Source organism: Phocoena sinus, chromosome 1, assembly GCF_008692025.1.
Source record: "Phocoena sinus isolate mPhoSin1 chromosome 1, mPhoSin1.pri, whole genome shotgun sequence".
NCBI lineage: Eukaryota > Metazoa > Chordata > Mammalia > Artiodactyla > Phocoenidae > Phocoena > Phocoena sinus.
This window is the reverse complement of record NC_045763.1, coordinates 45,531,233-45,554,337: the sequence shown is the minus strand read 5'-3', so window position 1 is coordinate 45,554,337 and position 23,105 is coordinate 45,531,233. Positions and strand designations below refer to the sequence as shown.

The 23,105-nt window shown below is 39.2% G+C and overlaps 1 protein-coding gene across 15 annotated transcripts in view; it reads left to right on the top strand.

Moving 5' to 3' along the window:
* HSPB11 (heat shock protein family B (small) member 11) overlaps window positions 1-23,105 on the top strand; it is a 43,492-nt gene that overhangs the window by 15,026 nt on the left and 5,361 nt on the right. For 7 of the 15 annotated variants that reach the window (XM_032606148.1, XM_032606124.1, XM_032606141.1 and 4 more), the window contains exons 2-3: window positions 9,274-9,386; window positions 22,175-22,281. In XM_032606148.1, coding sequence (XP_032462039.1) covers window positions 9,289-9,386; window positions 22,175-22,281 — 205 coding nt within the window. In that variant the 5' untranslated portion in view covers window positions 9,274-9,288. Of the gene's footprint in view, window positions 1-6; window positions 15-6,957; window positions 7,017-8,506; window positions 8,578-9,273; window positions 9,387-22,174; window positions 22,282-23,105 lie in introns of those variants that run through there. The other 8 variants (XM_032606107.1, XM_032606082.1, XM_032606114.1 and 5 more) reach the window with 3 other exon arrangements.

Sequence of the window (23,105 nt, the reverse complement as noted above, 5' to 3'; positions counted from 1 at the left end):
CCCCACGTACCTGGGTAGGGCAAAAGAAAAAACAGAGACAAAAGAATAAGGACGGCACCTGCACCAGTGGGAGGGAGCTGTGAAGGAGGAAAAGTTTCCACACACTAGGAAGCCCCTCCGCGGGCGGAGACTGCGGGAGACGGAGGGGGAAGATTCGGGACCGCGGAGTAGTGCACAGCGACGGGTGCGGAGGGCAAAGCGGGGAGATTCCTGCACAGACGATCGGTGCCGACCAGCACTCACCAACCCGAGAGGCTTGTCTGCTCACCCGCCGGGGCGGGCGGGGCTGCGAGCTGAGGCTCGGGTTTTGGTTTTGGACGGAGCTCAGGGAGAGGACTGGGGTTGGCGGCTTGAACATAGCCTGAAGGGGTTAGTGCACCACGACTAGCCGGGAGGGAGTTCGGGGAAAAGCCTGCACCTGCCGAAGAGGCAAGAGACTTTTTCTTCCCTCTTTGTTTCCTGGTGCGCGAGGAGAGGGGTTTAAGAGCGCTGCTTAAAGGATCTCCAGAGACGGGCGCGAGCCGCGGCTAAAAGCGCGAACCCCAGAGACGGGCGCGAGACGCGGCTAAAAGCGCGAACCCCAGAGACGGGCGCGAGCCGCGGCTAAAACCGCGGACCCCAGAGCCGGGCGGGAGACGCTAAGGCTGCTGCTGCCGCCACCAAGGGGCCTGTGTGCGAGCACAGGTCACTCTCCACACCCCTCTTCCGCGGAGCCTGTGCAGCCCGCCACTGCCAGGTTCCCGGGATCCAGGGACAACTTCCCCGGGACAACGCATGGCGGGCCTCAGGCTGGTGCAACGTCACGCCGGCCTCTGCCGCAACGTCACGCTGCCTCTGCCGCTGCAGGCCCGCCCCGCACGCAGTGCCCCTCCTTCCCCCATCCCCCAACCCCCGGCCTGAGTGAGCCGGAGGCCCCAATCAGCGGCTCCTTTAACCCCGTCCTGTCTGAGCGAAAAAAGAGACGCCCTCCAGCGACCTACACGCAGAGGCAGGGCCAAATCCAAAGCTGAGCTCCTGTGAGCTGTGAGAACAAAGAAGAGAAAGGGAAATCTCTCCCAGCAGCCACAGAAGTAGCGGATTAAAGCTCCACAATCAACTTGATATACCCTGCATCTCTGGAATACCTGAAGAGACAAGGAATGATCCCAAATTGAAGAGGGGGAATTTAGGAGCGAGATCTATGATTTTTTTTCCCTTTTCCTCTTTTTGTGAATGTGTACGTGTATGCTTCTGTGTGAGATCTTGTCTGTATACTCTTGCTTCCACCATTTGTCCTAGGGCTCTATCCGTCCATGATTTTTTTTTTTAAATTCTTTTTCTTAATAATTAAGTTTAATTGTAATAACTTTATTATACTTTACCTTCGTTCTTTCTTTCTTTCCTTCCTTCCTTCCCTCCTTTAGACAACGAATCACCCCAAATTGAGGAGGTGGTCTCTGGGAGCAGGATTTATGATTTTTCCCCCTTTACCTCTTTTTGTGAAGGTGTATGTGTATGCTTCTGTGTAAGATTTTCTCTGTATAGCTTTGCTTCCAACATTTGTCCTAAGGTTCTATCCGTCCCTTTTTTTTTTTTCTAAATATTTTTTAATTCAATAACTATATTATACTTTATTTTATTTTTACTGTATCATCTTTCTGTCTTTTTTCCTTCTTTCCCTCCTTCCTTCCTTCCTCCCTCCCTCCCTCCCTCCCTCCTTTCTTTCCTTCTTTGCTTCTTTCTTCCTTCCTTCCTTTCCTCCTTTCCTTCTTTCTTTACTCATACTTCTACTAATTCTCTCTACTTTTTCTCCCTTTTATTCTGAGCCGTGTGGATGAAAGGCTCTTGGTGCTCCAGCCAGGAGTCAGGGCTCTGCCTCTGAGGTAGGAGAGCCAACTTCAGGACACTGGTCAACAAGAGACCTCCCAGCTCCACATAATATTAAACGGTGGAAATCTCCCAGAGACCTCCATCTTAACACCAGCACCCAGCTTCACTCAACGACCAGCAAGCCACAGTGCTGGACAACCTATGCCAAACAACTAGCAAAACAGGAACGCAACCCCACCCATTAGCAGAGAGGCTGCCTAAAATCATAATAAGGCCACAGACACCCCAAAACACACCACCAGACATGAACCTGCCCACTAGAGAGACAAGATCCAGCCTCATCCAGCACAACACAGGCACTAGTCCCCTCCACCAGGAAGCCTACACAACCCACTGAAACAACCTTAGCCACTGGAGACAGACATCAAAAACAACGGGAACTACGGAAGTGCAGCCTTCAAAACGGAGACCCCAAACACAGTAAGATAAGCAAAATGAGAAGACAGAAAAACACACAGCAGATGAAGGAGCAAGATAAAAACCCACCAGACCTAACAAATGAAGAGGAAATAGGCAATCTACCTGAAAAAGAATTCAGAATAATGATAGTAAGGATGATCCGAAATCTTGGAAGTAGAATGGACAAAATGCAAGAAACAGTTAACAAGGACTTACAAGAACTAAAGATGAAACAAGCAACGATGAACAATGCAATAAATGAAATTAAAACCACTCTAGATAGGATCAATAGCAGAATAACTGAGGCAGAAGAACGGATAAGTGACCTGGAAGATAAAGTAGTGGAAATAACTACTGCAGAGCAGAATAAAGAAAAAAGAATGAAAAGAACTGAGGACAGTCTCAGAGACCTCTGGGACAACATGAAACGCACCAACATTCGAATTATAGGGGTTCCAGAAGAAGAAGAAAGAAAGAAAGGGACTGAGAAAATATTTGAAGAGATTATAGTTGAAAACTTCCCTAATATGGGAAAGGAAATAGTTAATCAAGTCCAGGAAGCACAGAGAGTCCCATACAGGATAAATACAAGGAGAAACCCCCAAGACACATATTAATCAAACTGTCAAAAATTAAATACAAAGAAAGCATATTAAAAGCAGCAAGGGAAAAACAACAAATAACACACAAGGGAATCCCCATAAGGTTAACAGCTGATCTCTCAGCAGAAACCCTACAAGCCAGAAGGGAGTGGCAGGACATACTGAAAGTGATGAAGGAGAAAAGCCTGCAACCAAGACTACTCTACCCAGCAAGGATCTCATTCACATTTGATGGAGAAATTAAAACCTTTACAGACAAGCAAAAGCTGAGAGAGTTCAGCACCACCAAACCAGCTTTACAACAAATGCTAAAGGAACTTCTCTAGACACGAAACACAAGAGAAGGAAACGACCTATAGTAGCGAACCCAAAACAATATAGAAAATGGAAATAGGAACGTACATATCGATAATTACCTTAAATGTAAATGGACTAAATGCTCCCACCAAAAGACACAGATTGGCTGAATGGATACAAAAACAAGACCCTTATATATGCTGTCTACAAGAGACCCACTTCAGACCTAGAGACACATACAGACTGAAAGTAAGGGGATGGAAAAAGATATTCCATGCAAATGGAAACCAAAAGAAAGCTGGAGTAGCAATTCTCATATCAGACAAAATAGACTTTAAAATAAGGACTATTAAAAGGGACAAAGAAGGACACTACATAATGATCAAGGGATCGATCCAAGAAGAAGATATAACAATTGTAAATATTTATGCACCCAACATAGGAGCACCTCAATACATAAGGCAAATATTAACAGCCATAAAAGGGGAGATCGACAGTAACACATTCATAGTAGGGGACTTTAACACCCCACTTTCACCCATGGACAGATCATCCAAAATGAAAATAAATAAGGAAACACAAGCTTTAAATGATACATTAAACAAGATGGACTTAATTGATATTTATAGGACATTCCATCCAAAAACAACAGAATACACATTTTTCTCAAGTGCTCATGGAACATTCTCCAGGATAGATCATATCTTGGGTCACAAATCAAGCCTTGGTAAATTTAAGAAAACTGAAATTGTATCAAGTATCTTTTCTGACCACAACGCCATGAGACTAGATATCAATTACAGGAAAAGATCTGTAAAAAATACAAACACATGGAGGCTAAACAATACACTACTTAATAATGAAGTGATCACTGAAGAAATCAAAGAGGAAATTAAAAAATACCTAAAAACAAATGACAATGGAGACACAACGACCCAAAACCTATGGGATGCAGCAAAAGCAGTTCTAAGGGGGAAGTTTATAGCAATACAAGCCCACCTTAAGAAGCGGGAAACATCTCGAATAAACAACCTAACCTTGCACCTCAAGCAATTAGAGAAAGAAGAACAAAAAAACCCCAAAGCTAGCAGAAGGAAAGAAATCATAAAAATCAGATCAGAAATAAATGAAAAAGAAATGAAGGAGACGATAGCAAAGATCAATAAAACTAAAAGCTGGTTCTTTGAGAAGATAAACAAAATAGATAAACCGCTAGCCAGACTCATCAAGAAAAAAAGGGAGAAGACTCAAATCAATAGAATTAGAAATGAAAAAGGAGAAGTAACACTGACACTGCAGAAATAAAAAAAATCATGAGAGATTACTACAAGCAACTCTATGCCAATAAAATGGACAATCTGGAAGAAATGGACAAATTCTTAGAAATGCACAACCTGCCAAGACTGAATCAGGAAGAAATAGAAAATATGAACAGACCAATCACAAGCACTGAAATTGAAACTGTGATTAAAAACCTTCCAACAAACAAAAGCCCAGGACCAGATGGCTTCACAGGTGAATTCTATCAAACGTTTAGAGAAGAGCTAACACCTATCCTTCTCGAACTCTTCCAAAATATAGCAGAGGGAGGAACACTCCCAAATTCCTTCTACGAAGCCACCATCACCTTGATACCAAAACCAGACAAGGATGTCACAAAGAAAGAAAACTACAGGCCAATATCACTGATGAACATAGATGCAAAAATCCTCAACAAAATACTAGCAAACAGAATCCAACAGCACATTAAAAGGATCATACACCATGATCAAGTGGGGTTTATTCCAGGAATGCAAGGATTCTTCAATATACGCAAATCTATCAATGTGATAAACCATATTAACAAATTGAAGGAGAAAAACCATATGATCATCTCAATAGATGCAGAGAAAGCTTTCGACAAAATTCAACACTCATTTATGATAAAAACCCTCCAGAAAGTAGGCATAGAGGGAACTTTCCTCAACATAATAAAGTCCATATATGACAAGCCCACAGCAAACATCATCCTCAATGGTGAAAAACTGAAAGCATTTCCACTAAGATCAGGAACAAGACAAGGTTGCCCACTCTCACCACTCTTATTCAACATAGTTTTGGAAGTTTTAGCCACAGCAATCAGAGAAGAAAAGGAAATAAAAGGAATCCAAATCGGACAAGAAGAAGTAAAGCTGTCACTGTTTGCAGATGACATGATACTATACATAGAGAATCCTAAAGATGCTACCAGAAAACTACTAGAGCTAATCAATGAATTTGGTAAAGTAGCAGGATACAAAATTAATGCACAGAAATCTCTGGCATTCCTATATACTAATGATGAAAAATCTGAAAGTGAAATCAAGAAAACACTCCCATTTACCATTGCAACAAAAAGAATAAAATATCTAGGAATAAACCTACCTAAGGATACGAAAGACCTGTATGCAGAAAATTATAAGACACTGATGAAAGAAATTAAAGATGATACAAATAGATGGAGAGATATACCATGTTCTTGGATGGGAAGAATCAACATTGTGAAAATGACTCTACTACCCAAAGCAATCTACAGATTCAATGCAATCCCTATCAAACTACCACTGGCATTTTTCACAGAACTAGAACAAAAAATTTCGCAATTTGTATGGAAACACAAAAGACCCCGAATAGCCAAAGCAATCTTGAGAACGAAAAAAGGAGCTGGAGGAATCAGGCTCCCTGACTTCAGACTATATTACAAAGCAACAGTAATCAAGACAGTGTGGTACTGGCACAAAAACAGAAAGATAGATCAGTGGAACAGGATAGAAAGCCCAGAGATAAACCCACGCACATATGGACACCTTATCTTTGATAAAGGAGGCAGGAATGTACAGTGGAGAAAGGACAGCCTCTTCAATAAATGGTGCTGGGAAAACTGGACAGGTACATGTAAAAGTATGAGATTAGATCACTCCCTAACACCATACACAAAAATAAGCTCAAAATGGATTAAAGACCTAAATGTAAGGCCAGAAACTATCAAACTCTTAGAAGAAAACATAGGAAGAACACTCTATGACATAAATCACAGCAAGATCCTTTCTGACCCACCTCCTAGAGTAATGGAAATAAAAACAAAAATAAACAAATGGGACCTAATGAAACTTCAAAGCTTTTGCACAGCAAAGGAAACCATAACCAAGACCAAAAGACAACCCTCAGAATGGGAGAAAACATTTGCAAATGAAAGCAACTGACAAAGGATTAATCTCCAAAATTTACAAGCAGCTCATGCAGCTCAATAACAAAAAAACAAACAACCCCATCCAAAAATGGGCAGAAGACCTAAATAGACATTTCTCCAAAGAAGATATACAGAATGCCAACAAACACATGAAAGAATGCTCAACATCATTAATCATTAGAGAAATGCAAATCAAAACTACAATGAGATATCATCTCACACCAGTCAGAATGGCCATCATCAAAAAATCTAGAAACAATAAATGCTGGAGAGGGTGTGGAGAAAAGGGGACACTCTTGCACTGCTGGTGGGAATGTGAAATGGTTCAGCCAATATGGAGAACAGTATGGAGGTTCCTTAAAAAGCTACAAATAGAATTACCATATGACCCAGCAATCCCACTACTGGGCATATACCCTGAGAAAACCAAAATTCAAAAAGAGTCATGTACCAAAATATTCATTGCAGCTCTATTTACAATAGCCCGGAGATGGAAACAACCTAAGCGCCCATCATCGGACGAATGGATAAAGAAGATGTGGCACATATACACAATGGAATATTACTCAGCCTTAAAAAGAAATGAAATTGAGCTATTTGTAATGAGATGGATAGACCTAGAGTCTGTCATACAGAGTGAAGTAAGTCAGAAAGAAAAAGACAAATACCGTATGCTAACACATATATATGGAATTTAAGGGGAAAAAATGTCATGAAGAACCTAGGGGTAAGACAGGAATAAAGACGCAGACCTACTGGAGAACGGACTTGAGGGTATGGGGAGGGGGAAGGGTGAGTTTTGACAGGGTGAGAGAGAGTCATGGACATATACACACTAACAAACGTAGTAAGGTAGATAGCTGGGGGAAGCAGCCACAAGGCACAGGGATATTAGCTTGGTGCTTTGTGACAGCCTGGAAGGGTGGGATGGGGAGAGTAGGAGGGAGGGAGACGCAAGAGGGAAGACATATGGGAACATATGTATATGTATAGCTGATTCACTTTGTTATAAAGCAGAAACTAACACACCATTGTAAAGCAATTATACCCCAATAAAGATGTTTAAAAAATAAAAATAGGGCTTCCCTGGTGGCGCAGTGGTTGAGAGTCCGCCTGCCGATGCAGGGGACGCGGGTTCGTGCCCCGGTCTGGGAAGATCCCACATGCCGCGGAGCGGCTGGGCCCGTGAGCCATGGCCGCTGAGCCTGCGCGTCCGGAGCCTGTGCTCCGCAATGGGAGAGGCCACAACAGTGAGAAGCCTGCGTACTGCAAAAAAAAAAATAAATAAATATAAAAAAAAAATAAATTGTTATAATTTAGAGATCAAATAGATCAATTATTGACTTGGAGATACATTGATTCTAAATTTTTACAATTCTACTTCTACAAAGAAAGATACTCTTTAATATAAAGATCTCCCACATTTGCCAATGGATACATGCACAAGGATGTGCATTGCAAATTTGTTTATAATAGCAAAAAATTGGAAACAGACCTAAATATCCATCATTAGAGAAATGGAGAAATACCTTACAGCAGTTAAAATGAATAAAGTAGATATACATGTATCAACATAGTAAAATCTTGAAAACATAATATTGAATGAAAAAAGCAAGTAGCAAGGGGTATATATACTGTGAAAACATCTAAGTTTTAAAAGAACAGTACATATTGATACATATATGGTAAAAGTATAAAACTATAGTCAGGGACTTCCCTGGCTGTCCAGTGGTTAAGACTCTGCACTTCCGCTGCAGTGGGTGGGTTCAATCCCTGGTTGGGGAACTAAAATCCCACATGCTGCGTGACTTGGCCAATAAATAAATAAATAAAACTATAGGAAGGTTATTCACCAATTTCAGAATAGCTGTTACCACTGGGCAAGGAAGAGAATAAGGACAGTAAGGGGCTACTTATTTCTTAAAAAAAAAGTACCTATGGAAAAATGTTAACATCAAATCTGGGAAGTCAGTACATAGCTGTTTAATAAGTGTAATATTAGCTCTACCTTGTTTGTTTATTTGAAATAGTTTTTTTTTTTTTTTTTAAGTTAGACTGGGGCTAGGTTATGAGGTGTATTAGAAGCCTTTCTTCCTTTTCCAAACACTCTTCATCTTTTAATTCTTTATAGATACAGCTTTCCCCATCACTTTGCATCTATATTTTGGTTTGTGCCTTATCACCAGTAGATCAAGGAGAAGGGTGAGTTCTGATGTAATCTTCTATGGTCTTCCATGTGTCTTACCCTCCAGGGTTCATAGTAGAGCTCAGCAATATCTTTTCATATGCTTTTTATCAGACTTAAAATATTACTCTCCAACAGAAATGTGTTTAAGTTCATGAACCAAGTGACTGATTTAGACTTTAAAAATAAGTGAAAAGTTATCTTCTCTCATTTCACATTTCTGCTCAAAAAAAAAAAATACCGATCATAAAGTATTTTTTAAGATTTAAATAATATTGCTTGCTATTTCAATTGATGTGTATGGATAAATAGTTACAAAGCGTCTGTTTTTATGCTCTTCATTTTTTTAAATTTCTGAATTATAACTATATAAACACTTTAAAAACTTACCTACTAAGTCATGTCACTCTAGCGTATTAACTGTTTCCATATAATTGTTGAGGGTTTTAATTTTAGAAACAGAAAAATTATGTTGGTGTCAGGGACTTCTTTTGTGGAGTAGAGTAGTGCAAATACTCATATCTCACAGATTATCCCTGGGAGAGGTCAGAAGTTTACCTAAGTAAATATGTTAAGAGTCCCTCCCACTTGTTGAATAATTTGGTTGGTAAGCTTTGTGCTAGGCAACAGGCTTTCTCTCTCTTCCTTTGCTCAAGATAAAATTCAGAGAATAAAAAGGTTGCTTTTGTTGTTTTGTTTTGTTTTCCTTGCAGGTTAAATACTTTAAGATGAGAAACATTGATGTTTGTTTGAGCTCTGAAGGGACTGAAGTGATTTTAGCTACATCAAGTGATGAAAAACACCCACCTGAAAATATAATTGATGGGTAAGAGTTACTGTTCTTTCTTCCTTAAAGTCTTAATATTAAGTCAGTGAACCCCCTGAGTACTGAGATTATGTGTTTTACAACAACTAGCACTGTTAAACATAGTTTAATAAATGTCTGGTGAACTAAATTACCTGACTACCCACTTTAGTACCATCCCTGGAGCTAATTCAGTTGTGTATATTTAGGGTTTTGATCCTTTTTTTTTTTAATTTCTTTATTTAATTTCTTTATTTTTGGCTGTGTTGGGTCTTCATTGCTGCGCGCGGGCTTTCTCTAGTTGTGACGAGCGGGGGCTACTCTTAGTTGCGGTGCACAGGCTTCTCATTGCGGTGGCTTCTCTCATTATGGAGCACGGGCTCTAGGTGTGTGGGCTTCAGTAGTTGTGGCACGCGGGTTCAGTAGTTGTGGTGTGTGGGCTCTAGAGTGCAGGCTCAGTAGTTGTGGTACACGGGCTTAGTTGCTCCACGGCATGTGGGATCTTCCCTGACCAGGGCTCGAGCCCATGTACCCTGCATTGGCAGGCGGATTCTTAACCACTGTGCCAACAGGGAAGTCCCTGATCCTTTTCTTTATGAATTCCTAAACTGAACTTTTTAGAAAAATAGTTTTTAAAGATGTGGTCTAACAAGGCAAAACTTCAAACAACAGCTACCTCATTTTATGGAAGTATACATTTTAATATCTGGTTATGGTTTTATTCCAAGTTTTTCTTGGTAAATAGGAATATAAACAGTATGACTTACTATGTACTGCCTATTTTCTTTCTGGTCTAAGCAACATCTTTGCTGAACTGAATGCTTCACTTCTTGCTATCCACCTGCATTGTTTGGTTCTCAGCTTCTTGATATCATTCCAGTTACCACTCTTCACTGTGCTAGAGCTTATTCTAGGTAGGGATAGATATCATTCTCAGACTTTTAAATTCCAGGAAAAAAGTAGTTAATGGAAGAACTTCTTTTTTAAAAAAATTGAGGTATATGGGACTTACCTGGTGGTCCAGTGGTTAAGACTCTACACTTCCGTTACAGGGGGTGCGGGTTCAATCCCTGGTTGGGGAAGTAAGTTCCCGCATGCCGCAGCAAAAAAATTTTTTTTAAAAATTGAAGTATAGTTGCTTTAGTTTAGTACCATTCCTGGAGCTAATTCAGTTGTGTATATTTAGGGTCTTGATCCTTTTTTTTAAAAATTTCTTTATTTAATTTCTTTATTTTTGGCTGTGTTGGGTCTTCATTGCTGCACGCAGGCTTTCTTAAATATTATGTAAGTTTCAGGTGTACACTGTAGCAATACACAATTTTTAAAGGTTATACTCCATTTATAGTTATTATAAAATATTGGCTATAATTCCTGTGTTGTACAATATATCTTTGTAGCTTAATTATTTTATACATAGTAGTTTGTACCTCTTAGTACCCCAGCCCTATCTTGCCCCTCTCCACTTCCCTCTCCCCACTAGTTTTTTCCCCTTATCTGTAAGTCTCTTTCTTTTTTATTATATTCACTAGTTTTATTTTTTAGATTCTGCATATAAGTGGTATACAGTATTTGTCTTTCTCTGTCTGACTTATTTCATTAAGCAAATACCCTCCAAGTCCACCCAAGAAAAACTCCTTTTTTAATAGTTCTTTTATTACCCTCCTGAATTCTCTTTCTTGGTATTTGTACAGTGATCTGAGTTTGAGTCATAGAATCATGTAATTTTAGAGCTGGAAGGACTTATGAGTTCATCTTATTGAAACCTTTCATTTAGACTTGTGGTAAGAGAGATCTAAAGAGGTCAGGTACTAGTTTTAACTATTGAAGGCAGAGCCAGTTGTAACATAGATCTCGTGGCTCTTTGTGTTCTATTGTGAGGTCCATGTATCTGTATAAAATTCTAGCAATTGGACCTGTTCCTTTAAGCCCAGTTCTTACCTCCTCTCTGACTGACATCTGTCCCTTTCCCTCAGGTAGGATAGTTTCCCTTTTTGGTGGGCTCCAGTAGAATTTGATATATATACCTCTATTATCTTATTTATTCCTTTATTATATAATTATTTATTTTTAATGTATGTCTCCCCTTTCAACTGGAAATTTCTAGAAGTCAGAGACTATGACTTCATCTTTGACTCCACAGTGTCTTAAAATATTTGTGGAATAGCTTGTGAATTAGACCATCAAAGATTAGTCATACATACACTCAACATGTACACATATACATACATACATACTTACATATATGCATCTGTTAATATATATTTGCATAGGGCTTTATAGTTTTATAGATGTTATATCATGTGACCCTCAAAGTAAGGTTGGGGAGTAAGAGGCCAAAAAAAAAGTATTTTCACCCTCATTATAAAGATGATGAAAAGAATGATTAGAGGTAAAATGACTTACTCAAAATCATACAGATAAGCAAGTGTCAGAATCAAAACTAACACTCATGTCTTCTAACTCCCAGTTTCTAAAACTTAAGGTTTGAATAAAAAACTTAATATATGTGCCTCTTAGTCCTTCTTAGTTTTTTATTTCCTGAAATTCAGGTAATAGTTATTTATCTCACTCTGCCTTAGAGTAGAGATATAAATGTGGGAACTGCTATGAGGATCACAGACCTATAGAGATGTACCTTAAATCATTTGCCAGAAATAGAGATCTTTCCAAAAATACTCCTTGTCTGTGATTGGAGATAAATCAAATTTTCAAGGCAAGATCAATTTACCTTACACCCTTTTGGTGACCTTTCTTTCAAGGGAATATGTTTATAGATCATTAAAATTGGCTGTTATATGTAACATAATACTTCAGACTTTATCAGTCCATAGTAATGAATAAGTACATAATATTTTTTAGATTACACAAAGACCCTTAATACAGAAAACTATATGGAATAAAGTAGTTACTGACCCGATAAACTGAACAGAGCACATCAGAGACTTTTAATTCATATGCATTCCAAACAATTAGATTTTATATAGTAGATAGTAAAATTTATTCTTTGCTCATAAGTTGATTTATCTAAATGGAAATAACAATAGAATTATTTGGAGAAAACAGTGCTATAAATTAGCCCCTAATGGATAGTGCTCCCAATTCTCAATTTCCTCAGAAACAGAGTTTTAAAAAGTGATTATATTTCTACTTCCTCTTGACTCTACTTTTGACCCCTGGTATTTAACATGTCAATGAAAAAGGAGAAAAATTTTACACAAAAAAAATGAGTTAGAAAAAGTAGAAGAGAGAGAGAATTGGTTCCTTTGGCATAATGTAAAAGAATGAGAGATTTACAGTTAAAATTCCTGGGTAAGTGAACTAGGTGTGTTACTTTGGGCTAAGAATATATGTGTTATTCTTTGAGCCTCAGTTTCCTGGTCTGAAAAGTGGGGATAACACCACCTTCCCTGACTACCTCAGAGTTGTGAAAAAATTACGTGACTTTTTTTATTATCACATAAGATGATAGATGTTGAACAGTCAATGGCTATAAGGCCTTGTTTTAAAGGAAACTACTATTTTGATGACTTCATTTTACTTAATTATAGGAATTCAGTTATTTTAAAATCCAAGTGCATCTCTATATATCTTTATGTTATTACTTTGATCATGTTCATTAAAAGCACCCAAGAAAAAACATAGGGCAAGTAAAAATTGTTTAATTTATTTAAATAAATAAAATTTTAAACCATATAAATATAAATAAAAAGAAATTGTGAAATAGTAAGCATAGTATAAAAAAAATCAAGAATTGTGAGTTAGAGACCTGGATTCTGTTCTTTTCTTTTTTGTAACACCTTTATTGACATATTATTCTCATACCATAAAATTCAACCATTTAAGATATACAATTCAGTGGCTTCTAGCATATTCAGAGTTATGCAGCCATTTGCACAATCCATTTCAGCACCCCAAAAAGAAACCTCACACACTTTCATTGTCATCCCCTATCCCCATGAGCCCTAGGCAACCACAGATCTACTTTCTGTCCCTACAGATTTGCTTATCCAGACATTCATATCAATAGAATAATACATATGTTGTCTTTGGACTGCCTTCCTTCACTTACATGTTTTCAAGGCTCATCCATGTTGTAGTATGTATCAGTGCTCCATTCATTTTTATTGCCAAATAATTCCATTGTATGTATATGGCAAATTTTATTTACCCATTCATCAGCTGATGGATATCGGAATTGTTTCTACTTTTTGGCTGAATTTTCCCCAGTTTTATTAAAGAATACCAACTCACAGATCCAAGGAACTCAGCAAACCCCAAGCAGGATGAATAACAGACCATATCATAGCCAAACTGCTGAAAAACAAAGATAGAGAAAAAAATTTTTGAACAACTGGAGCAAAAAAATACATTACATACAGGGGTACAGTGGTACCAGTGACAGCCAACTTTGCATCACAAGCAATGGAATTCAGGTGACAATGGAATCATATCTTTAAAATGCTGGAGAAAAAAGAGAAACAAACCTGTCAACCCAGAATTCTGTGTCTAGTTAAAATATCACTAAAAAATATAGGATATAAGAAAGACTTTTCACTTACCACAAACAGACTTGCATCACAGGAAATGCTAAAGAAAGTTCTGCAGGTTAAAATGATAAAATACTAGATAGAAATTCAAACATTCAGGAAGAAAGTAAGTGCATTGGAAATGGTAAATATTTCAGTAAATATAAAAGACTATCTTTTCTTTTAATAATTTTTTTTTAATTTTTTGCGGTACGCGGGCCTCTCACCGCTGCAGCCTCTCCCATCGCGGAGCACAGGCTCCGGACGCGCAGGCCCAATGGCCACGGCTCACGGGCCCAGCCCCTCCGCGGCACGTGGGATCCTCCCATACCGGGGCATGAACCCGTGATCCCTGCATCAGCAGGCGGACTCTCAACCACTGCACCACCAGAGAAGCCCTCTTTTAATAATTTTGAAAGACAGCTAACCACTTAATGGGAAAAAACATTTTGTATTGTGGGATTTATTATATATGTGTGTATAAAATATATTAAAACAATGGCACAAAAGTGGAGTTCAGTGCAAATTGACTGTCATGAGGTTTGATAACTTTGAGAGCAGCCACTAAAAATAAGAGTTATAGTTAAATAACTAATAAAGGAATTAAGCAACATTAAAACTTTTGTTGATTCACTCAAAAGTAGATAGGAAAGGAGGGAATTCCCTGGTGGTCCAGTGGGTAAGACCCCACACTCGCAATACAGGGGGCCTGGGTTCGATCCCTGGTTGGGGAACTAGATCCTGCATGTGTGCTGCAACTAAGAGTTCACATGCTGCAACAAAGAATTCTGCATGCCGCACCTAAGAAGTCTGCATGCTTCAACTATAAGCCCACGTGCTGCAACTAAGAGCCGGTGCAGCCAAAATAAATAAATAAATATATATATATTTTTTAAAGTAGGTAGGAAAGGAGAAATGGTACAAGAAAAAATAGATGGGAGAGACAAATAAAAATGAATAGCAAGACTTAAACCCAACCATATCAATAATTATATTAAATGCCAGTATTCTAAACACTTCAATTAAATGGCAGAGAGGGTTATACTGGGTAAAAATGAAAGACCCAAGTATATGGTGTCTGCAAGAGATGTACTTTAAATATAAAGTCATGAATAGTTTGAAAAAAGAAGGATGAAAAAGATGCACCCTATCAATAGTAAGCATGAGAAGGTGGCTGTGGCTATAGTCATATCAGACAAAGTAAAATATAAGGAGTATTTCCAGATATAAAGGGGACATTTTATAATGTCAAAATATCAATTCCTCAAGAAGAAATAATCTAAATGTATGTTGACCTCATAATCGTTATTAAAAATACATAAAGCAAAAACTGACAGATGGGAACTTCCCTGGTAGTCCAGTAGCTAAGACTCCACGCTCCCAGTTCAGGGGGCCCCGGTTTTATCCCTCGTCAGGGAACTAGATCCCACATGCTGCAACTGAGTGTTCACATGCCACAACTAAAGATCCCACGTGCCACAACTAAGATCCCGCATGCCGCAGCTAAAGATCCCGCATGCCACAACTAAAGATTCCACATGCCACAACTAAAGATTCTGCATGCCACAACTAAAAGATCCCGCATGCCACAACTAAGGATCCTGCATGCCACAACAAAGACCTGGCACAGCCAAATAAATAAATAAATATTCTGACTTCCCTGGTGGCACAGTGGTTAAGAATCCACCTGCCAACACAGGGGACATGGGTTCAATCCCTGGTCAGGAAGGTCCCACATGCTGCAGAGCTACTGAGCCCCCGTGCCACCACTGCTGAGCCCACACACCGCAACTACTGAAGCCTGTGTGCCCTAGAGACTGTTGCCACAAGTACTGAGCCCACGTGCTGCAACTGCTGAAGCCCACGCGCCTAGAGCTGACGCGGAGCAACAAGAGAAGCCACTGCAGTGAGAAGCCCACGCACCACAATGAAGAGTAGATCCTACTCGCTGCAACTAGAGGAATCCCACATGCAGCAATGAAAACACAACACAGCCAAAAAAAAAAAAAAAGAATGTTTTAAAACCAATAATTAGGGCTTCCCTGGTGGCACAGTGGTTGGGGGTCTGCCTGCCGATGCAGGGGACGCTGGTTCGTGTCCCAGTCCGGGAGGATCCCACACGCTGCGGAGCGGCTGGGCCCGTGAGCCATGGCCGCTGAGCCTGCACGTTCAGAGCCTGTGCTCTACAATGGGAGAGGCCACAACAGTGAGAGACCCGCGTACCGCAGACAAAACAAAAACAAAAAACAATAATTAAATGTCTCCCTTAGGAAGCTAGATAACAAAGAACAAATTTTACCAAAAGAAAGTAGAGGACAATAAATAACAAAGGTAAGAGCAGAAATCAATGAAATAGAAAATAGACAGACAGAAAAAATTATCAAAGCCAAAAGTTGACTATGTGAAAAGGTTTATAAAAGTTATAAACCTCTAGCAAGACTGACTAAAATAAAAAGAGAAAATGCAAGTTACTAGTACCAGAAATGAAAGAAGCAATATCACTACAGATTCTAAAACAATAGTAAGTCAGTATCAAGAACAGATTTAGGCTAATCAGTTTGAAAACTTAGATGAAATGGACAGATGCCTTGAAAAACTCAACCTATAAAAATGACACAAGAAGAAATTTAATAATTTGAATAGTTTATATCAATTATAGAAATTATGTAAAATATTTAGAGAAAAAATAGTACCAGTCTTTTAGAAACCCTTTCAAAAATAGAGGAGAAACATTTCCCAGATTGTTTTATGAGAACAGCATAACCCTGATACCAAAGCCTGACAAAGACTTTACAAGAAAGGACAATTAAAGAACAGTATCCTTTGTAAACATAGACCCAAAAAACCTTATAAATTGAATTCAGCTAATGGAGTTTATCATAAGAATGCAAGATTGGCATATTTACCACATTATCACAGGAATACAGATTGAGTGTAATTTACCATATTGCCAGAACAAGGGAGAAAAAAAACATATGATCATTCCAAAAAATCATTTGACAAAATTCAGCATCCATTCATGATAACAACTCTCAAAAAATTAAAAAGAGAAGGGAATTTTCTCAGTTTGATAAAGGTATCTACTAAAAATTTTCAGCTTAATGATGAAATAATAAATGCTTTCCCAATAGAACAAATGAGTATATATAACAAAACAGAAACAGACTCACAGATATAGAAAACAAACTCATGGATATCAGTGGGGAGAGGGAAATGGGGAGGGGCAAGATAGGGGTATGAGATTAAGAGATACAAACTACGACATACAAAATAGATAAGCAACAAAGATATATTGTACAGCAGCAGTCCACAGCCTTTTTGGCACTAGGGACCAGTTTTGTGAAAGACAATTTTTCCATGGACCAGGGGGTGGGGGTGGGGTGGTTCAGGCAGTAACACAAGCAATGGGGAGTGGCAGGTGAAGCTCCACGTACTTGACCACTGCTCACCTCCCGCTGGGCGGCCTGGTTCCTAAAAAGCTGCAGACCAGTACTGGTCCGTGGTCCAGGGGTTGGGGACCCCTGTTGTACAACACAGGGAAATATAACCATTATTTTGTAATAACCTTAAATGGAGTATAATCTATAAAAATAGTGAATCACTGTGCTGTACACCTGAAACTAATATAATATTGTAAATCAACTGTTCGGTTAAAAAAAAATGCTTCCCCTCCAGTATTGGAAACAAATCAAGGATGTTTGTTCTCACCATTTCTATTCAGTATTGTCCTGGAGGTCTTAAACAATGCAATAAGGCAAGAAAAGACATAGAAGTCATAAAGATTGGAAAGAGAGCAAAATTATCTTTGTTCAGTATAGTATGATATCACTTACGTGTGGAATCTAAAAGACACAACAAACTAATGAATATAACAAGAAATGAAGCAGACTTACAGATCTAGGGAACAAACTAGTGTTTACCAGTGGGGAGAGGAGAGGGGGAAACTATTGGGTGTAAGATAGGCTCAAGGATGTATTGTACAACATGGGGAATATAGCCAATATTTTGTAATAACTGTAAATGCAAAGTAACCTTTAAAATTATATAAAATTTAAAAAAATTTTTTAAAGAAAATTATTAGACATAATGAGGATAATGATCAAAATGCACCCTTGTGGTATTTCCCCAAAGAGCCTTCCCCTTCCAGATGGCAACAAGGAAAAATAAGCTTTAGAATGAGTCCTCTTTACATATCTTGTAACCAAGTAGCCTTTTGAACTATTCATAATATTTATTTGAGTTTCAGTTTCTCCAGGTGTGTGTGTGTGTGTGTGTGTGTGTGTGTGTAAATCAAGAGCTATTGGCCACTAAAAAAATATTGCCTTTGTTCGCAGATTATGTGAATCTACATAACCCTAAGGAATCTGCAAAAAACTGCTAGAGCTAATAAGTAAATTTAGCGAGGTCAATACACAAAAATCAACTGTATTACTATATACTAGTAGGAAGCATTTAGAAAATGAATTTTTTAAAAATTCCAATTACATTAGCATTTAAGATGTGAAATAGTTAAAAATAAATTTAATAAGACATGCAAGACCTTTACACTCAAAACTATAAAACGTTGCTGAGAGAAATGAAAGAACTAAGTAAACGAAAAGATATACTACATTCATGATTGGAAAACTCAATATTGTTACAGTGGCTGTTTCTCCCTTAAATGACCTATAGATTCAGTAAATCTCGATAGACTTTTACATAGAAATTAACAAGTTGATTCTGAAATGTGTATAGAAATGCAAACTAATCTTGTCAGACTAATTTTGAAAAGAAGAAATCTTAAATTATCTGATTTCAAGATTTAAAATAAATACACAGTAATCAAAACAACATGGCATTTTTGTAAAGATAGATCTATATAGATCAGTGGAACAGACTAGAGATCCCAGAAATAGACCCACACATATAAAGTCAATTACTTTTTGACAAAAGGCTAAGGATACAGAAACAGGTCAATGGAATAAAATGGAGGGGCAGAAATACGTACACCCATAGACAGTTCATTAATTTTAGGAAAAGACACTTAGGTGATTCAATAGGAAAAGGAAAGTCTTTCTTTTTTTTTTGGCAGCATTGGGTCTCCATTGCTGTGTGCAGGCTTTCTCTAGCCGTGGTGAGCAGGGGCTACTCTTCATTGTGGTACACTGTCTTCGCATTGTGGTGGCTTCTCTTGCGGAGCACGGACTTTAGGTGCACGGGCTTCAGTAGTTGCAGCACACAGGCTCAGTAGTTATGGCATGTGGACTCTAGGGCGCACGGACTTTAATAGTTGTGGTGCGCAGGCTCAGTAGTTGGGCTTAGTTTCTCCGCGGCATGTGGGATCTTCCTGGACCAGGGATCAAACCCGTGGCCCCTGCATTGGCAGTCAGATTCTTAACCACCGCGCCACCAGGGAAGTCCAAGGAAAGTCTTTTTAACGTGGTGCTGGAATGACTGAATAAACATGTGGATTAAAAAAAACCCTCAACCCCTGCCTCATACTAAACACAAAAATTAATTCAATATGGATAATAGAACTCAATTCAAAGCTAAAATAATTAAGTTTCTAAAAGAAAATACAAGAAAGTACTTTTGTGACAATGAAGTAGGCAAAGGTTTCTTAATAAAAACACAGGGCTTCCCTGAGGGTGCAGTGGTTAAGAATCCTCCTGCCAATGCAGGGGACATGGGTTTGAGCCCTGGTCCGGGAAGATCCCACACGCCATGGAGCAACTAAGCCCATGCACCACAACTGCTGAGCCTGCACTCTAGAGCCCGCGAGCCACAACTACTGAAGCCTGCACACCTAGAGCCCATGATTGGCAATAAGAGAAGCCACCGCAGTGAGAAGCCCGCGCACTGCAACGAAGAGAGTAGCCCCCACTCACCGCATCTAGAGGAAGACCACGCACAGCAATGAAGACCCAATGCAGCCAAAAATAAAGAGAGGGAGGGAGGAAGGAAGGAAGGCAGGCACAAAAATTACTAAGCATAAAAGAAAAGAGTAATAAAACTGGACTTCACCAAAAATAAAACTAATTAAGGGCTTCCCTGGTGGCGCAGTGGTTGAGAGTCCACCAGCCAATGCGGGGGACGCGGGTGTGTGCCCCGGTCCGGGAGGATCCCACATGCCGCGGAGCGGCTGGGCCCGTGGGCCATAGCTGCTGAGGCTGTGCGTCCGGAGCCTGTGCTCCGCAACGGGAGAGGCCACAACAGTGAGAGGCCCGCGTACCACAAAAAAAAAAAAAAGTTTTTTAAAATAAATTTATTATTTATTTTTGGCTGTGTTGCATCTTCATTGCTGTGCGGGCTTTCTCTAGTTGTGGCGAGCGGGGGTTACTCTTCGATGCAGTGCACGGGCTTCTCCATGCGGTGGGTTCTCTTGTTGTGGAGCATGAGCTCTAGGTGCATGGGCTTCAGTAGTTGTGGCGCACGGGCTCAGTAATTGTGGTTCGTGGGCTCTAGAGCACAGGCTCAGCAGTTGTGGCACACGGGCTTAGTTGCTGTGTCGCATGTGGGATCTTTCTGGGCAAGGGCTTGAACCCATGTCCCCTGCATTGGCAGGCAGATTCTTAACCACTGCGCCACCAGGGAAGTCCAAAAGAGCTTTTTTAAAAATGAGAAAATACTTAACAGACACTTCACGAAAGAAAATATATGAATGGCCAAAAACACATGAAAAAGGGCTTAGAATAATTTGTCATCAGGGAAATGCAAATTAATAACATAGTCAGATATCGTTTCACATCCACTAGAATGGCTAAAAAGCCTGACAACAGCAAATGTTGTCAAGGATGTGGAGCAACTAGAACTCCGTCACATTTCTGTTAGGAATGGAAAATGGCACAACCACTTTGGAAGTCTGACATCATCTTATAAAATTAAACATACCTTTACCTTATGACTCAGCAATTTCACTCCTAGTAATTATCCAAGAGAAATGAAAACATCCACAAAAACACCTGTACAAGAATGTTTATAGAAGTTTTACTCATAACAGTAAAAAATTGGAAGCAATTCAAATATTCAACAAAAATATCAAACAAATAATGAATAAACAAACTATAGCATAGTCTGTGGTGATAGGAATCAGAGCAGTGGTTGCATAAGGGAGATTGTTTGGAGGGAAGAGAAGGGAAGTTTCTAGAGTGATGGAAACATTCTTTATCTTGATTAGGGTATTGGTTACCTTGCGATATTGGTTACATAAGCATATACATTTATCAAAACTTTGAATTGCACTTAAGAGAAATTCCACTGTAGGTAAATTTTACCTCCAAAAGAGAAAGAAAAACCTTATATAATTAAAATAGAAGTGATTATTTCTGTAGTCAATACTATATATGTGTGTGTGTGTCTAGGTATATATGTAATTTTACATAGTATATGACCAACATTGAGTGCATGTTTTAATTTTTTTCAACAAACATCTGTTGTGTATCTGCTGTGGGTCAGCCATTGTGATAGTTGCTGGGGATATAAAGGTGACTAAGAGAAAGTGGTTGGACTTACAGAGGGTGTAGCTGGAGCAATAAAAACACAAGAGAAAAGTGCTAATGTAAAAATGGATGCTGTGTGTGAGGTGAGTGCAAAGGAGGGAGAAAGTTACTGTGATTTGTTGGGGTTGGAGAGATGTGACCAAAAAGTGAATAAACTTTTGCACAGGAAGAAGGGCTTTTTAGGTCAAGAGAACCTCATGAACTAAGGCACAGAGGCATGAGCCTACATGACGTGTTTGCAGAATTTTAATTGGTCCAACGTGACTACAATAATGGGAGATGATATCACGATGGGGGACGATATACTTAATGATGGGACCAGATTGTACAGGGTCATAAAATGCCATACTAAGGAGTTTAGATTCATAGGCAGTAAGGGGTCACTGCTTTTAGGCAAGAGTGACATCAATTCCATTTTTTTAAAAATGTATCTGGTAATAGTAAAGAATTATTAAAGTTGGGGAGAGATTAGAGGCAGAATGAACAGTTAGAAAGGGGTTGTGGGACTTCCCTGGTGGTCCAGTGGTTAAGACTGTGCTCCCAACGCAGGAGGCCCAGGTTCGATCCCTGGTCAGGGAACTAGATCCCGCATGCCACAAGTAAAGATCCCATGTGCCACAACTAAGACCCGGTGCAGCCAAATAAATAAATAAATATTTTAAAAAAAAGAAAGAAAGAAAGAAAGGGGTTGCAAGAATCCGGTGGTCGTTTATTTTTTTAAATAGTTATTCACTAGAATTTTGTGATTAAACATTTCTAAACATTTGGCTGTTTTTTTTCTCTTTTTCTTTAAAATTAACAATAGAAATCCAGAAACATTTTGGACCACCACAGGAATGTTTCCCCAAGAGTTCATTATTTGTTTTCACAAACATGTAAGGATTGAAAGGCTTTTAATCCAGAGTTACTTTGGTAAGCATGATATTTTCATTTCACTTCATTTCATTAATTTTCATCATCTTTCAGTTTTTCCATAGGCAGAAGGCACATATGTAAACTTTTGGCAAAACACTGATTTTTTTTTACCGCATGGAATCCAGTTTTCTTGGTGGGGTTGATGGGTGGGGAGTATGGGTTAACTGCCTTGAGCACAGTTAGCCTCTCTGAAACTGCAAATTTGAAACCCTTCCAAAGCACATAATAATTTCCATGCAATTTACTACGTGAAAGCCTTTGGCAAAAGACCGTGTTATGAATATAAGAAGCCAGCTTGCCAGAACACTAGGTTTCTTGACATCTTTATTCCAGATTCTTTTGGCTAGGGGTTCTCTGTCAAATTCTTACTGAAAATCTGATAACCCTGATTATTTGCATTTGATAATTTTGATTCTTTTATTAATAATGGCATTTTCCGAGTGATTCAGGAAGACTATCTCCCACTGGAACATCATCCTAATCCTGTCTTATGTTTATTTAAGGATAAAGTATGTCAGACAAAATCATGGCAGGAAACAGGATATACCCCAGATGACTCAGATGAAGAGACATTATTGATGGGACTACTTACAGAATTATGGCCTGGGTTAAGGGAACAACTAGGGATGGTGAGACACCCAGAAAGTGGCTACAGCAGTAAGCCATTACCTCCCCTGGGCCAAGGGACGGAAATAGTATTGCTGGAGCCCAGTGAGTGCTGGAGCCCATGCATAGGAGCCTGCCCAACAGGAGCCGTAACCATGAACGAACATAACAACTGTCAGACACGGCACTGAAATGGGAAGGGCGCAGAGAAAATA